Source organism: Lytechinus variegatus, chromosome 11 (assembly GCF_018143015.1).
Source record: "Lytechinus variegatus isolate NC3 chromosome 11, Lvar_3.0, whole genome shotgun sequence".
In the NCBI taxonomy this organism is placed as follows: Eukaryota; Metazoa; Echinodermata; class Echinoidea; order Temnopleuroida; family Toxopneustidae; genus Lytechinus; species Lytechinus variegatus.
The window spans coordinates 29,752,709-29,771,496 of NC_054750.1; the positions used below are offsets into that span (position 1 = coordinate 29,752,709).

The following is an 18,788-nucleotide window of genomic DNA, read 5'->3' on the forward strand; positions in this document are numbered from 1 at the left end:
TTTTTGAAACCCAATGGAGGCGCATGATATCCGCTGGTCGATAGAAGTGCATCGGGTTTAACATTCATTTTACATTACGGTTTAGCCATAACATAACTATGTAGCATGTTATAGATAGGAAGTCTGAGACTTCCTACAGCGACTTCAGTCAACGACATACCTTTCATAATGTCATAGGCGTATCTAGAAATTATAGAAAAGAGGAAATGGGGGTGGGGGTATGGGAGAGTATGGTATCTAACGCTACACGAAATATTCTACAATGGAAGTTATGGAAGGGTGGGGATGGACAGAGAGATGAGGGAGGGCTGATATATGTGCTCAGGAACAATCCGTCGCCGCACGTCTATATACATCAAGGTCATGCTCGAAATGTTATTCTATTTCGGTGGTATACAATAGAGACCAAGGGCTCACATGAATTGATAACATTTTCGTAGGAAGAGTACCAATGCAAAGTACCAATGCAAATGACCTGTCTGTAAAATCTTCTTCTTAATTTGATTTGACACCAAGAGATTTCTTCTGAGACATCATGTTCTGTCCAACGTCTGCATGCCAACCAGGCTGTCGCCTTTTCCCTTTGGCTTTAATGCTGCTTCTCCTTAGGGCCTCATCAGTAAGTATTGATAATGTTAATCAGTATTTGCAAACATTGTTGTTTCCATTATTATATCACTGTTGATTGTTATTTTTTAATTTACCTTCATTTGAACCTTCCTAGGGAAGCTCCTTCATCATGAGGGGGGGGGGGGGGTAGGGGAAGCCCCTGATAATGTCTCAAGTACTTTATAGGAGGTAAGTTGGGGAAAGACAGAAAGACGGGAAAGAGTACAGAGGTCTGGGCCATCGAAATATACTGGTTTCATCCTGGCAGGAGAGTATTAGACAGTCGGGAGGGGTGGGGGTATATTTTTCAGCCCCAAATACACTGTTAAAAACCCGTGATTTTACAGAAAATAAACAGAAGATTTTGCAGAAAGCAATAACAGAATCATTCTGTAAATTCATAAAACAGGAATTTTTCTGCAATTTAACATAACAGGTCTGTTAAAAAAAAGGGGAAAAGGGTGTTTTATTCAAGGAAATTTGTAAGATTCCATACACCAAATACCAAATTCCTGTAAGATTACGCAATTCAATAAGATTACAGATGATCTCGAGACTCTGCTGCAGGAACTTCTTTTATTTTAAGGATAAATTTTCTAACAGTGTAGCATATTATGCCGTTTGAAACTCGAGAAGCTCACTCTAAAATGATGTTCAGTTCACTCTAAAGGGATTGAGCCCTAGTATCACTCAAACCGCCCTTTCACACGGTAAAAAAAATCGTAATTTGAATGATGATTCCAGCGAAAATAAGGCTAATGACGAATTTTTAGCACGAGTGAAACAAAACTAGAATCACGAACGCTAATCACAATCACGAATTCCAATTCTACTCCGGAGTTGAATTCCAATTAAGTTTCACTCAAATTACGGTACGAATTTTCCGAGTGAAATGTCCGATAATTCTAAAGACGAATTACAATCATCATTACAATGATGATTCAAGAATAATGTGTGAAAAGGCCCTAAGAAAGTAATATACCCCCTGCAAATATCTATTTCATCCGTCGTCTTTTTCAAATCTTTTAATGATGATAATGATAGTTGGATTTATAAAGTGCCTTTAGCCTCGGGATACAAAACGCTGATTTAGCTCGAGCTACCATTAATAGCGCTCAGTGCATGCAATGAATTAATCCTGCCGGGTACCCATTCACCTCACATGGGTCGAGTGCAGCACAGTGTGGGTAATTTTCTTGCTGAATGAAAACAAGCCGTGGTAGGTTTCGAACCCACAACCCTATATGTTTGAAAGGCGAGGTTCAGGAGACCACGACAACGACCACCCGATCGATGCTACAGCATTTCTGAAATTTATATGAAGTTTGACATCCACGTGGAATAAAAAAAAAATCATTATTTTTATATTTAAACATACATATTGGCTGATCATGGAATCCTTGAAAAAAAATGTAATGAAAATATAAGTTTTTGAATTAATATTCGTAATGAGGTTAATGAGAGGTCTTGGTGCTTGGTGGGGGGGGGGGGGCGTATGAAACACACTCGAAATATGGTGTACAATTCGTCTGAGAAGAAAATAAAGGTATGTGGCTTTAGTAAGAACTTAACCACAAAGTTACCTGATGAATTTAAATTAATTGCAAAGCTTATGAGGAGTCTTTTCTTCAATATGATGTCAAAAATTCGCGCATGAGTAACTAAAACAAAAGAAAGGAAACAAAAAACAACATTTGGTAAACCCTATCTGAATTTCAAAGACATGATTGCAAGTTCGTTTCCTGTTTTAAAACCTCAGTCAGCATAAGCAGAGAAAATGGCCAAACAATAACAAAGTTCTGTTTTCACATGGTTTTAGGCTCACATTTCCATTAAATGATGACTCGATTTGAATGACTCTCTCTAAACCTACTAATTTGCTTTGTTGTTGATCAGCCGTGCAGCTTTAAGGCTATTCTTTTGCTACGATAGGTAAACAGCATTGGCGTAGCCAGAGGTTACCTGGCCATTTACCTTGTGATGTTCACCGAGCAATAAAAGAGGAAAAGGAAAGAAAACAGATAAATACATGTATATAGATAGATAGATAGATAGAGAGAGAGAGAGAGAGAGAGAGAGGGGGGGGGGGGGTGGTAAATTATCTAGTCTACTTAAAGTCCCTGTGCGTGCCCCCTAAATGTTTTAATAATTGTGAAACTATATGCTTCATAATTAAAAATTAAACGGAATCGCTACGATCTCTCACGTGTAAATACACGGACACTGCATGTAAGAAACTTAAAACTTTGTCATATGTTGGGAAAAAAATGTTTGAAAGCAACTTTTCTTGCATGTTGACTAATGACTATGCCTTTCACAAACAAGTATCCTCTCCTTTGCAGTTTTCCACTGTACACTTCTTTTTGTAGGTTCTTAATTCTTTATTTCATCTCTGAAAATATTTCTGAAACTGACTCTCTCGACGATGGCGGAATAGGAAAATTAAATTATAAACGTTGAAATCTTTGAGTTACTCTGTCAAAGTTCGTTTTATTTATAAAGTAATTTGTTGTGTACTATTTCAAAGTTGTCTATGATGATTCATGTTGATTTGACCATGAAATCAGAATGCTCTGCTGCTCGGAAATTTCCAGCGGTTAAACAACATTCTTTATTCATGTCCCCCCCTCGCGTGATTTTATCATTTTTTGTAGTCCATTCACAACAATGCTTTGTGAGAAATAGAGCATAATGATGATACTTTTGTAGCTGTGTTTATTTATTCATATCGTCGTTACCAGGGAATTTGGGTATTTCCCTTTTGTTTTTTTTATTGTTTCTTTAAGATAATCACTGCGGCAAAGAGCGGGGCGGGAGGGTATTTTGTGTGTGTGTGTGTGTTTGCAATGGTGTGGTGGTGGGTGAGTGATTCGATAAAGCAACCCTGTCTGTCTTTTCGAGATTCGCTCTCTTCCTTTCACTTTCTATGATAATCTATACTCTCAATTATTGGGCATGTTAGGGGTGGATGAGACAATACAATTTTGCCAATAAGTATGAAAGTAGGTTCCATACCACTTGGATATTTGGAAGAAGATGAACTATATACCATAAAACATGGCCCTGGAAACGATTTCTTTTTACTGTAAATTTGAAAAAAAAAACGGTTTTGAGTACATAATGGACAGCAAATGGTCCCGAGAAATTTGAGAAGCACAAAAAGAAGGGTTCCCACTACAAAATGGAGGTAACATTGCATGGTCTCGAGATGATTGAACAGCAAATAAAAAAAAGGTTTCAAAACAAGTTTAAGGTCATTTTGGTTACATTTTTCAATATTTACACATCTTCTAGAATGCGAGGGGTGCTTCGTATGGAAAATAATACACGCAGCTTCCCCGAGGAATTTTTTTAAGGTGCTACCCCCAGCACCCACGCTTCCCAGTACCATGCCATAGGGGTGGAAATCTATCCAAAAAGGTAGGGGGGACAAGAGGCTGGAAAATTTGACAAGCCAAAAAAAAAGAATAGGAAAAAAGATTATCACCTCAAATTTAAGGCCATTTGAACGAAAACAAATTTGACAAGCAAAAAAAAATGGTAATCCCAAAAAGTAAGGTCATCTCGTCCAAAAATACATGTTTTATTTCGATTTTAAATGATGTATTTCTTACCATCATGAAAGACCAAAAATAGTATGGGAACATCTGATATTGTGTCCCCCCTACTATTTTGACTAGGGGTGACATATCCCCCCTCGGATTTCCGCCCATGCCATTTCATGAATTCAAATGGCCAGTGTTTGTTACCTTCCTTTGAATTCCTCATCCATGTTTGGAACTATTTTGTTAGTTTGAAAATAGATTTCTTTCTGAAATCCTTGACTGTAATAATGATTATCCGTGCACATGCATCTTTACTTTATTGTATGTATACAGGCCTTTACAAGCATTTGCTGCAGTCTAGGGTCGTACGCCGCCATTTTCTTTTTCTATAGATGTAATATGTACATATATATTCTTCATGATAAACTGATATTTGTATGAATTAATGTTTGAAAAAATGAAGAAATTCGTAAAACAGAATAAAATCAATTTTCATTTAAAATGAATTGAATTATATAACAATGTAGAAAACAATCCTAATTAAATTTCCCAGTAATATTGAAAACTTAAAACGTGGAATGGCATAGTGTCTCCTACGGACTAAAATAATATTAAGGTCGTGAGCGAAACCAACCATGATGTATTGGAAACTTATTTGTTGAGTTTTCAAAGTCGTTTCCCACGGGATTACAAGTTGGTGAGGAATAACATTTACCCGTCGTCATATTGAATACGTAATGTGTATTTTACTAGCTCATTAATCAGTCTAGTTATTGAGCCATGACATTAATTCTTCAATAATGGAGCAAATGTCCTTCCAACCATTCTTGCAAAAAGCCGAAATGGGCATACAAAAATATGTTTTTAACTGCATTCAACAGTTTTCTGTGAATATGCTGTGCCATAAATATCAATAGGAAGAAATGTGTGCCAAAACTCACATCTCTTTCAATGTCTATTTTTGAATGGGCCCCGTATATAATTTGATGACGGCATTACTTAACGCAAAACGCAAGAAAAATAATTTAAACCAAAAGCAGTTGAAACAAAACAAAATGATAAATAACAAGAAACAGAAACACAATAATGATAATTAAAAACGAAACACACAAAAAACACCGAAAAAAAGTCTCACATATTTAAAAATTGACCATGTTGACGGTTGTGTCAAATAAATTCTGTTACTTTATAAATTAGTTTGCAATGATTAAAAAATAAAGTTATTAAGTTAGAGTATTTTTTTTATTTGCTCCATTGAATACTGATTACCTGTCGAATAATTTTACGATCTTTAATTCACGTCACAATTGAACAAACTATGTAACGGAGCGTGTAATTGCGGTCATATTCAGAGTGAATTCCCCCATGTATCATTCGGATGTATTTCCTTGTCGATAAGCTATTTAACCAATTTGCTTTACTTTTTATGGTACAGAAGATTGATTTAGGTCATTGCCAATCCACATAATAATAATAATAATGATAATAAATAATAATAAAGGGTTATTTACCCAAGGTAGCCACTTCAGTTTAATAGGAAACTGCTCTACCAGCGGGCCCTGCATAACATAACATGTTATTATTACTCTTCTCCAATCTAAATGCTGAGCGCCAAGCAAGAAGGCAGAAGGTCCCATTTTTATAGGTCTTTGGTATGACTCGGCCGAGGATCGAACCCACGACCTCCCGTTCATGAGGCGGACGCTCTACCGCTGAGCCACCATGCCCGGTTAATAATAATGATATGCATTTATATAGCGCCATCTATCTAGAAATATTCTATTCCTAGGCGCGTTGTTATTATTATTACCCCGGCTTTAGCTCGAGCTGCCTTTCAGCGCTCATGCATTCAAGGAATTAATCCTGTCGGGTACCCATTCACCTCAAATGGGTCGAGTGCAGCACAATGTGGAAACATTTCTTGATCATGAAAGATAAATAGAAAGGATAATGTAATTGGTTCATGAATTTACTTATCCATTGTATGATAGACTTACACTCTAAAAAATGAAGTGCTAATTCAGCTATTAAAGAGCGAGTATAGTGACTGCACATCGGAGTGCTGATTTGTCTCGTTCAAATTTGAACTAAAAAAAATCAGCACTCCGAAGTGCAGTCACTACGCTTTTTAAGAGCTGAATTAGCACTTCATTTTCTAGAGTGTATATTTATAGAGTTGCATTTTCAAGCTTAAACCTTCTTGCTTATCATGGTAAAATTTACTGTTCACCACGAATCATAACTTATGATTCCGTTTTTATATACGATGAACTGAAATTTGCTTAAAATTGCCTTCAGTTATAGCTTGTGGATAGACCAAATGATAGTCATGGCAAGACCATTATTTACGAGGTAGAGGGGGGGGGGGGGGGTAATTGCTGCAGTAATATCATGTCAACATCTTTAAGAGATGATGAGATGACAAGATCCCGGATCTCATCATGTTGACATCTTGTAGAAGAGATGATTAGATGACATGATCATGGATCGAAGATCTTGTCATCTGACCATTCTAAAAGATGTCGACATGACGAGATCCCGAATCTTGTCATCTCATCATCTCTTCTAAAAGATGTCAACATGATGATATCCGGGATCTTGTCATCTCATCATCTCTTCTAAAAGATGTTGACATGATGAGATCCGGGATCTTGTCATCTCATCATCTCTTCTAAAAGATGGTGACATGATGAGATCCGGGTTCTTGTCATCTCAACATCTCTTCTAAAAGATGTCAACATGATGAGATCCGGGATCTTGTCATCTCATCATCTCTTCCAAAAGATGTTGACATGATGAGATCTGGGATCTTGTCATCTCATCATCTCTTCTACAAGATGTCAACATGATGAGATCTGGGATCTCGTCATCTTATCTTTTGCTATCAAGATGTCGACTTCCCGAGATAATTATCTCAACATCTCGGTGGCACTTTTAAGCTTCCATAAAAAAACGACTGTGAATCAAATGCATTACCTACTATTCTAGGGTGTAATTTAAATATATATCAGGTGTTTTCCTCATTCTAAAGGCAACAATTTGTGATGATAATATCCATTTTTTTTTACTGTTTTTACGCGTCATTATTATGAAATATTGAATTGTTAAACCATTTTATTACTATTCATATTACTAATCAAATTATACGTTTGTAACAATTACTGTTTTCCACGTGTTGTTCTGCAAATAAGAGCAAATACTGAGCCTACGTGCAGTGTGATTCCTATCTTATTCCTTTTTGTATTCGGTACTTTTTCTCATTAGTCTCATTAAAATATCAATACTTCTTTCGCACGTAAACTAATCCTATTGCCACACTCCTGTTTTCCGTTGTCGTTTCCCTTGCCGGTTCAATTAAGATTGTTCCTTAAAATAACATTTAGGAGACAGTCTTCAAAGCGGAACTTGAACGTCTAAATGTTTACAGCTCAGCGACCTTGAAAATATTGAGCTGACTGAAAAAAATTATCCATGTTTAGAGAGGAAAAAAGAAAAAAAAAGAAATACATGTACATGTATATTTGTCAGTAAAATTTTGAGGAAAAGCTCTGAACATTTTACATCATAGGCATTGTAAGAAGCATTACAGAATGTAGTAAGTCTCGAGTACTGAAGATGGTTGATGCCGGGGGGGGGGGGTAAGCCTAACAATATTTTCAATTCAAACTTAAGTACAAATAATCTGGATAAAAAATACTGTACAGTAGTATAAATACGTATACAAAATGTAATCAAGTCAAGTCAATCAAAATTAATTATACACTAGATTTTAATTCGTCATGCGGACAAATTAGGTGGTCTGTCCTTATTCTCGCCATTATGGTCATTATCACCATGTTCATGCAGATCAATATAATCATCATTATGACAACTGAATGTTCATTATTGATAGAATACTTGTAAAAGACGGGAGATGATAAAGCACTGTGAAAAGGTCTATTTAATTTATGACAATACATGTGATATGAAAAAAAGTAATTATAATCTGTTTTATCTTGCTAAATTTTAACTTTTATGCCTTTTATTTGTCATAAAGGATCATGTACGAGGTGGTAAAAAGAAAAAAAATCGTTTTGTTCACCCGAGGATTCGAACCTGGAACCCCAAGGACGGTAGTCAAGTGCGTTATCCATTCAGCCACGATATTCCCAACATACATGTAGATTACATGTTCCTATAGAGAAAACACGTAAGCAAATTTGAGAATTACAAATCCAAAAAGAATTGCAATTAAACCAATACCTAACAAATTAAAAAAGAGAAAATCATTGCCATTGTTATCATTATTTTAATAAGATATTGACTTTTATTTAGAACATGTATAAATTAAAAATCAAACAACAAAACGTGTTATTTTCTAAAATTCCATGCTAAAGACCAAGCATCTCCCTTGTCCACCCCCCCCCCCACGTCACTCATGCACTTGCACGTTTAAAGACAAGATATATGAATGATTTTGGCTTTTTTCCAGGGCTGTTACGTTTTCAAGCTTTGCTTTTGTGTCGACCCTTGCAACCATCCTATTTTTTGTGTAATAGAGAATACCACTTAAATTTTTTTTTCATTTTTGTAAGATATATTTGATTATTAATAAATTATTGTTCATTATATTGATGTAAAATTTCAGATATGTATTTTCTTGTCCAGGATTTTGTTATAAAAAATGTTGCAAAAACCAATAAATGAATAAATGAATGAGCTTAGACCATGGTCTAACTCTGTGCTAAAATTATGGGAGCCAAATATAAAAAAAAATATGTTTGTATTGTATATTTCTTAACATAATGAAGAAAAATACATCAAAATACTTAATTTATCATTCAACAATCCCATAAAAGAACAATTTGGATGTCATATGAATTAAAAGATTGGATGTGTATTGTTAGGAATTAGCGCCCCAAATGGATATCCATCGTTAAACCACAACTTTAAACCAGAGTTCATATGCCCGAACTGTATCATGTGCAGTATGAATAAGGGAAATGGGCAAGAAATGCTAAGTTCGAGAAATTTATTTTCCCAATTCACATTGTATATGTCGGCTATTTGAATTGAAAATAAAAATAAGTATACAATGTGTAAAGTTATTCATTGTATAACTTTACACATTGTATACTTTCTACCATACGTGTACTATCAAAACAATACCTTTGATCCAGCTGAGGCATGGCGGCTTGTCATTGTTCAATTACCCGCCTTTACCCGACAAAGGAAATTATAATTGGTATAGTGTCGAAAATCTGTCTATCTGACGGTCAATCGGATCGGGGTCGCCCTAGCCACCCACCCGTCTCTGTGGTCTAGTGGTTAAGGCACCGGCGTTCAAAGCTGGGGGCCCGGTTCGATTTCCGGCAGAGACATTTTTTCGGCATCACCAATTTTTCCAAAATGGTAGATAGCTCTGTGGAACCTTGATTTAGGCTAAGCCTACCAATGCTCTCTTCATCCATTTCTTTACACAATATATATATATATATATTAAAGGTTCGCCAAAATTATCTGCCCTTTGGAAAAATTAGTCATGCCGAAAATAATATGTATAAGACAAGCCATGCCTCATGTAGACTGGACTTTACATCAAAGTTGTCTAGATGACGATATAAATATATCATCGTAATAATGACAATATGGTTTGAAAATGCACAAATATACATGTTACCCCACTGTATTATTTGTTAATAATGAAGTTTATGTCTAGTACGTTCTGCCGGGAGACCTTTAGGAGCCCTTTAGGGCAAATAGCCACACCCCTCATTGCTAATAGTTCCAATCAAAGGAATTTCCTCTGAAATAACGACTCGCAAAGTACTCTTTTTCATCTTATTCATTTTTCCTCGTATCACTTGAGAGTATCGACAAAAATATTTTGAATAGTCGTGAGTAATGGCGACATTGTATCGTAAAAAACATAATTCCTCATTGCCATGGTAACTTATTACACAAATATACGCCTTTCTTCCCTCTCTTTTTCTGAATAAAGTGCATGAAAGAAAATAATATTGCATTTTCATAGTGAATTTCGTTGTACTTTGAACTCATAACACAAGAATGGGAAACATAGAATGGTCATGATGATAAAGTATTCACCGCAATACACCGTTGATTCTTCCACCTATCTAGAACATACCTTGCGGTATTCTGATTGGTTGCAGTATTTAGTAAAAAGAACGAATGAAGCACAAAAAGCCCACTTTGCTATTTGATCGCAAGGAGCGGAGACCCAACTTGTTGTCTGATTAATTGATTTTCCGATTATTTTGCTTTTGGAAAAAAAAAACGATTACGATGGATTTTTGTTTGGTATTTACTCTCACGCTGTCGCTTCTGATTTTACCCTCTCATTCGGTAAGTAAGATAGCTATAACATAAAAGCAGATTATATTCAAAACAAGTGGAGTGCCTCTGGCAGTCTCACCTGCAGTACGCGATTTGACATAGCAACAGTTTTGACTTTGAAAACTACTATAAAACAATTATTCACAAAAACACCGTTCAGATAATGATACAATACTACGTTCATTGACCCTATGACATAATGACCTTGATATGACCTAAGACTTGTCAGTGATATTTAATTAACCCTATATGTCCACAATTCATAAACTATATCCATACACTTTGAAAGTTTGGGCAACAATTTAATAATTACCTCCAACATGGCCAAAGTTCATTGACCTTAATGACATTTGACCTTGATCATGTGACCTGAAACCCGCACAGGGATGTTCTGTGATACTTGATTAAAATGTCCAAGCTTTGTGAGCTAGACAAACACAATGTCAGAGTTATGATTCAAATTCAAGAAATAACCGCAAATGGCCAAAGTTCATTGACTTTAAATTACCTTGGACCTTGATCATGTAACCTGAAACTAGCACAGGATATTAAGCGATACCTGATTAATCTTAGGTCTAAGTTTCATAAACTAGGTCCATATACTTTGTAAGTTATGCTGTCACTTTAAAAAACTCAATCTTTGGTTTATGATGTTGACGCCGCCGCGGTGGAAAAGCGGCGCCTATGCAGGTGAGACAATAAAAGAGCAAATAGATTTATTTCTCTAAAATGCTACAATCTCACCAAGGAAGCCGATGATAGACCAATTAAATCAATTTCACTATTTTCAATTACATACCATCGGTCGGTTTAGTTGATGTGAATGTGCTCTAAATTTAGGGAATCCAAGATGTAAATAATATGGTTCCCATCAGTAAAGTAAATTCAAAGAAGGAAATACCTGAAATATCGACAAATGGTGTGAAAAAAGTGTACGCATTCAGATCGCAAGTGTCATGCAATTGAACAGGTCAATGATGATATTATTTTATATTTCTTTCTGGAGAAGGTACAAAAGTAGACTTGATGAAAGGAGCCTTTAGTATATTTGTACATGCATTATGTTAAAGACATTTCCATTATCCGTTCATAATAATTCAATACCACAGCTCGGATCTGGAATAGATTCTATTTCAGTTGAGACCAGTCCAACTTCCATCAACATATCCTGGGTGATATCATCAGGGTCGTCTTGGGATTATTACACCTTGGAGGTCATCAAGTCATCTCGGTCTCTGAGTGGTTATCCGACCAATACCACCGGAACAACACATCTAATAACTGGACTCGACCCTGAGAGATTGTTCACTATAACTGTGACACCTTGGAACGCTGAGGGCGCAGGAGATTCATTGACAGAAAATGCTACTACAGGTAACTTATGAAATTGAATATCAAATCAAGCGAAATCAAAATGAAAGCCTCCTTAATTAACCCTAAAAGGACGGGGGGGGGGGGGGGAGGCATGATTGGCCCCTCAACGCTTGCGCGATATTTCCGAAACGCAAAAAGATAACGCAGCAATTTTTAAAAACCTTTTTCCTTACATTCGCGCAACTTTTGAGACCAGGTTTGCGACATACAGACCAGTAAAGCATCGCCACGCCACATGACTTTTTACGAGACAACGTCATGCCAAAAAGGGCTAATTTTTATACTTTGTGTAAAAGTCTACGGGAGATGAAATTCATCAAAGGTTGATTATTTTTTGTTCTAATTAGTCTGCTTATCTGTAATGTTTGATTTAGTTTTTAAATGGAATGTAATAAATTCCATTAAAAAAACAATGAAAAACAAAATATGAAAAAACAAAGAAATACATAAGAAATTTTAAAAACATCTTGCCTTTCGCAATTTTTCTCGTGGAAACCTTTAAGTTGGATTACAAAGATGACATCTGAAAAGAAGAAAATTTGAAGTGAAATTGGGTGTTAAAGAGAGCCATTTTGTATACACAAATTGATTAGCCCCTTTTAACTGTGTATAACCCGAAACACCGTTATAAACAAATAGTAATGATAATATAATGATATTAAGAACAATAATAATAATAATGATACTAAGCATTTATACAGCACCATCTATCTTCTATTCCGATAGAAGAAAGAAATAATAAACCCATCGTATTATAAAAATGTCTATACTTATACAGAAGCGATCCCCGAAGGAGTCATATTGGTGTCTGATGTGACGTCATCGTCCGCGTTTCTTCAATGGAGAGCCGTTGAAGGAGTCCTCTTCTATACGATAGTCGCTGAACCAAGTGATGCCGTCGGGCTGTTAGGGGGTATCTTTGAAGAGGAAGTCGGACTGACCATTCTACTTCCGGGTACAGTGTTCAATGTGACTTTACAAAATGGCCAAACATTAATGGAGCTTGCATCAACGCAAATAAGAAGCGGTAACTATATCATAAAAAAAATGTTATTTAGATGAATCAGAAATCAACTATGGGATATTCTTGAAATAGAAGTCAGTCATATATATAAAAAAATGGGCGTTGTGGCGTGCGCTTGTAATCCAAACTCTGGGGAAGTTACAAATAGATGCAGGGGTTCGAGGTTCGAGCCCTGGTCACGTCTTTCGGATGGTGGCATTAAAGGTCGGTCCAGACGTAAGTAATTATATCTGATTAATACTTTTTTCAACATCGAATGGATTACATAAACTGAAGGTAAATACAAAATATTACAAATGTTCATTATATATCAGCAAGGATATTCAAAAAAATATTTACCCAAAACTGAAGCAAATAAGGATGGAATGAAATTCCTTAGAAATATACTATCTAAAAAAGCAAACAAACTAACATAACTGAGCCCCAACCCTCTATGTATTTTAATAATTAATAATGAATGACTGAATGATTGAATGATTTGCAGCAAAACACAAATCAACATACATGTATTATCATTGCATCCCATTTTACATCAAGCTTTAACATAACTTTACATAATTATACACAAATACACACACACACACACTTATACCCACCCAAGTTCTTTGGAAGCGCATCAATTATATTATGTACATGTATGTGATATGTGTCATAAGAAATGAGTATCATCGTCATCATTATAATGAAAATAATATCATGATAATGATAATTAATAATAGTTATAGCGTTAATAATATTAACAATAGTAATGAAACTAAAGTTCTACTATACTATACTACTAATGATGATAATAGTTATTATTATCATTAATGATTATTGTTATTATTATTGTTATTATCATTATCATTATGTGTGATATCATATTTATTGTTATTACTTTTTTCATTTTTATTGATTCAGTTGAAGGCCTAAAATTTCGCTTTCGTTTCCATTAGTAGTCATGCACATGGTCGGATTAAAAAAGAAAAGAATTAACTTTGGCATCGGTTGCTTCAGAAAAAATAACTTGCAGGTGGTGGTGGCTTAAGTGGCAGCAATGATGGTGGTGTTGGTAGGGCGATGTTCATCCAAGCAAGTATAAGACTGTGAAGCAATTATGATCGATAGGCGCAAGCGGCAATCAATATTTTCTTTACCATATCTCATTTTTCTAGCACCCGAGAGTCCAGTAAACATTTCTGTTAAAGAAATTGGTACAACCATGGCAACACTCTCTTGGATCCCTCCTTCTAGTTCACATGACGCATACGAGTTCTACGTCATCAACAATTCAACCAATGAGAGGTTACTGATTACAACGGCACAGCGTGGTGACGTCAGCGATAATATGGAGACGTTACCTGATCTATCACCCGCTACGATTTATTTATTTGAAGTTGGATCTGTACTGAACCCTATGGATTCTTTCCGATTACAGAGGAGTGATGAGGATGACAATCCGACAATTTATGTTCGAACTGGTAGGTCAAATATCGTGTTACGATACTGCAACAAATAACAATAAAAAAATGTAGTTTTCAATTTGATTTCCTTTTATTTTATGAAAGAAAATTCATTATGATGACAATCCGACAGTTTACGGTCGAACTGGTAGGTGAAATATCGTCTTCCATTTCCATTAAGTGCAATACTCTATCGATACGACGAGATGCATTATCATGCAAAGTCGACTTAAATAACAAACATGTCAAAAGTTATTCGACATCATGACGAGTTTACGTCATTGTTATCTACTACGTGCGTCATCGTATACGCCTTTTAGCAAAAAGTGTATAAGTCGACTCGATAAGTTAACGTATCGCGCCAGTTCGACATACAATATTTTACCAGTCGACCTGGCAAGATAATGTATCTAGTATGAAATAAATTTCTGAACTCTTAGAAAAATTTGTGCGACAATTTCTAACACATCACCCGATCAACTGCTTAAAAAGAATCCAGGAAGCTATGCCATATTTTTTCTCAAGTAAATAATACGGGTAACAATTACTCGATCAAGATCTCTATTTTTTAATGAATATTTTCTTCTACTTCCCATTTCTTTTTGACTACCGAAAAAACCCAAACTGAGAGAGCGAAGTTGGCTTTAGAGCGTCTACCCGTCGAACCAAACATCGTTGGTTCGAATCCCCCGGCGGATGACTGAAGCCAGTGCGTTGTGTGTAAACGTCTCTCCCCTGTTTCATAGATGCAGGCTATGTTACAGTGGAAAACACTCCGTCCCTCGAATAGGACGTTAAATTGAGGCCCCTTAATTGTAGAGGAGAATCACCACCTTTGCACGTTAAGAACCCACTGCACTATTAGAATAAGAGTAGGGGGAAACCCCGGTATAGTGGTCCACCTGCATTCCCGCAACCAGTTGTCGGGAGGAGAGACCTGCGGGTCACAGTTCTGTGTGCGCGCCCTTGTAGGCGACCCAGATTGGCTGGTTCCTCCAATACGCCTTTGAATGTCTTTGACAGATGTATGGCGCTACACAAATGCTGTGCATCATCATCATCAAACTGGAAAGCATCGAACAGACATTTTGTGGTTTACGACGTTTTCCTTTTCGTCTTGTACTATCCTAGGTCCCGAAGCTCCGTTGGATATCGTTATAAACGGTATCACCGAAAGTTCAATCGAAGTGACGCTGATACCCCCAAGAAGCCACCATGATGGATACGAGATCATCTTATCTTATTCAACAACAAACCAGACGACATATAATTCAACCATCCAGATGGAGGAAAATGTGGCCTACAACTGGACCAGTTCGGGTTTGTCCTTCTCCACCGACTACACTTTAGTGGTTGGAACGTTTCTCAACGTAGAGGGCTCTTTTCCGTTCCAGAGGAGTGAAAATAACCTGATGAAGACATTTAAAACAGGTATATCTTAAGTCATTTCGACCATCAAAATCAGTCATGCGTCATGTATAATGCTTATACCATTAATACTACTACTACTACTACTACTACTTCTGCTACTAATAATACTACTACGACTACTACTACTGCTACTAATAATAATACTATACTGCTATTACTACTCCTACTTCTACAACTAATGTTACAACAACAACAACTACTGCTACTACTTCTACTTCTACTTCTACTAGTATCACTACTACTAGTATCACTACTTCGTGACCCAAGAGGCGTGACTATAACTACAGCTCAAATTTTGAACCTTTAACATGCTACTACTACTACTACTACTACTACTGCTATTACTACTACTACTACTATTACTACTACTACTGCTACTACTACTACTACTACTACTACTACTACTACTACTATACTGCTACTACTACTTCTACTATTACTACTAACTTTACTACTACTACTACTACTCCTTTGACTACTACTACTACTAAGACTATTTCTACTACTACTACTTTTACTACTACTACTACTACTACTACTACTACTATTACTACTACTACGCCTGTGACTATTACTACTACTACTACTACTTTTACTACTACTACTACTACTACTGCTTCTACTACTACTACACTAATAATATGCGACAAAAAAGTGACCTACTAGAGCTCAAATCTTGAACCTTTTTGTAAATGGTAACTTCTTTAATTGTTGATTATATTACAGGCGCACGTCACAACGCCTAATCACCTATTACTTCTTACCCATGTTTTCAGTTTTCATGCTTTCCTCCTAATTTTCACTCCAATATCATCATCATTGTCATCATTATCATCATTACCATCATCGTCGTCAATCATCATTACCTTCTTCTTCTACTTCGGCTTCTTTAATTTCCTAAATTTCATTCTTCTTTTTCTCTTCCTTCTCCCTCCTGATACCGATATAATTATGATTGTTGTATTTTTCTTTCTTGCAGGAAGCGCCGTTGCTCTCAACCTTCATTACGTCCTTCTTCTTATCACTGCCTTCCTGTCTCTCTTACTTGTTTGAACTAACACAAGGGATTTTAAAGAATCGGCAAGCAATTTTGAAGGACACCATCAAGACCAGCCGATAACAAACTTGGAAGACAGCGAAATGGATATAATAAGAAACTAGACATATGCACAAAAGGCAACATGATAAATAAATTACAAATTAAAGTAAACGGAAATTCACGTCAATGCGTAAGAAATCTCGTCAACGTTACCCGATTTCTAATTAATGCAACAGCTGTGTCAAAAATGGTGCACAAATATCACAACATGAATTGTTTTGTAAGATCTGATCCGAAAAGTAAGTTAACTCAATAATATTTGAAATTGATATTGACTATTAAAAAGACCGATCTAAAAATCAAAGCTGACGTAATCAAACTTGAAAATAAGAACAAAAAATCATCTTCAGATTGTCTTTTACAATCCGAACCAAAAAGGAACGTTGACACAATCAGACATAAAAACGGAACAAAGTCCCACTAGATGGACTTGTACAATCAAATAACAAAAGTAAGTTGGTGCACTCAGAATTGAAAATAAAATAACAAATCGCAATTAGATTTACTGCTACAGTCCGATTTAACGCTGTGTTGACGCAATCAAACTTGAAAATATGAAAAAGATAATAATCAGATTGTCTCGAACAATCCGAACCATAAAGTAACGCAATTGACGCAATCATAATTGAAACAACAACAACAAACAAAGTCAACTGACTGACTCGAACAAGCTGATAAAAAATTAAGTTGACGCAATCAGACTTTAAAATAATTAACCGAAATCTTTATCAGATTGACTCGTAAAATCAAACAAAAATTAAATTGACGTTATCAGAAGTGAAGGTGATAAAACAAATTTACCAGGTTCACTGGTACAGGCTGTTCCAAAAAGTAAGTTGACGCTTATCAGATATGGACTCAATAATAAAACAAAGTCACCATTAGACATGTTAGATGTGCTGCTACAGTCCGATCCAATGCTAACTTGACGCAATCAGACTTGAAAAAATGAAAACAAAGTCACCATCAGATTGACTCGCACAAAAAGACTTGAAAATAATAAAATGAAGCCAATAGGTTGACTGGTACAATGAAATCCAAAAAGTAAGTTGACGCAATGAGACGTTAAAAAAAACAGTCCCCACCAAATTGATTCGTACAATAAAAAATGTTAGTCGTCGTAATCAGACTTGAAGAGGATATTAATTGACTGCTACACTCCAATTTCCGGTGCTTAGTAAATACAATCAGACATGAAAATAACACAACAAAGTCTTATTCATATTGTTTCGAACATTCCGACCTAAAAAGTAAATTGATGCAGTCAGATTCAAAAATCATAAAAAAGAAAATTACCGGAATGACAAGTACACTTGTTGACGCAGCGAGACATTTTAAAAACAAACTCGCCATCAGATTGACTCGTATTTTCAGATCCAAAAAATAAATTGACGCAAACTGACTTGGAAATAATAAAAATTATCAGATAGACGGGTACAATCCGACCCAATGCTAAGTTGCCACAACTACTGTAAGGTTCATTTATTAAGCCATATTGTTTACAATTTTAAACAGTGTTTCAAATTTTTAACGATATGATGTTCCATGATGATACACTTGTTGACGCAGCGAGACATTTTAAAAACAAACTCGCCATCAGATTGACTCGTATTTTCAGATCCAAAAAATAAATTGACGCAAACTGACTTGGAAATAATAAAAATTATCAGATAGACGGGTACAATCCGACCCAATGCTAAGTTGCCACAACTACTGTAAGGTTCATTTATTAAGCCATATTGTTTACAATTTTAAACAGTGTTTCAAATTTTTAACGATATGATGTTAAAGGGATGGTTCGAGCGGAAAATATTTATATCGAAATAAATCGAGTAAAATCCACATAGCAAAATGCCGAAAATTTCATCAACGTCGGATAAAAAATAACGAAGTTATTGAAATTTTAAATTCTATCAATATTTTGCGAA

General features: G+C 35.7%; 1 protein-coding gene across 1 annotated transcript; it reads left to right on the forward strand.

Annotated features, from left to right (window-relative positions):
* The first annotated feature begins 222 nt into the window (after positions 1-222).
* LOC121423435 (tenascin-R-like) lies at positions 223-18,391 on the forward strand. The gene is made up of 6 exons (XM_041618772.1): positions 223-619; positions 11,600-11,864; positions 12,643-12,891; positions 14,043-14,348; positions 15,462-15,761; positions 16,741-18,391. Exons 1-6 carry the CDS (start codon positions 536-538, stop codon positions 16,812-16,814), a joined length of 1,278 nt encoding a protein of 425 aa, XP_041474706.1. The 5' UTR covers positions 223-535; the 3' UTR covers positions 16,815-18,391.
* The last annotated feature ends 397 nt before the right edge of the window (positions 18,392-18,788 follow it).

Excerpts from the sequence above, each read along its gene's own strand:
- LOC121423435 (XM_041618772.1), top strand. The coding sequence starts at position 536 with ATGTTCTGTCCAACGTCTGCATGCCAACCAGGCTGTCGCCTTTTCCCT. Across the intron at positions 620-11,599 it reads TTCTCCTTAGGGCCTCATCA|CTCGGATCTGGAATAGATTC; the intron begins GTAAGTATTGAT and ends TCAATACCACAG. Across the intron at positions 11,865-12,642 it reads GACAGAAAATGCTACTACAG|AAGCGATCCCCGAAGGAGTC; the intron begins GTAACTTATGAA and ends ATACTTATACAG.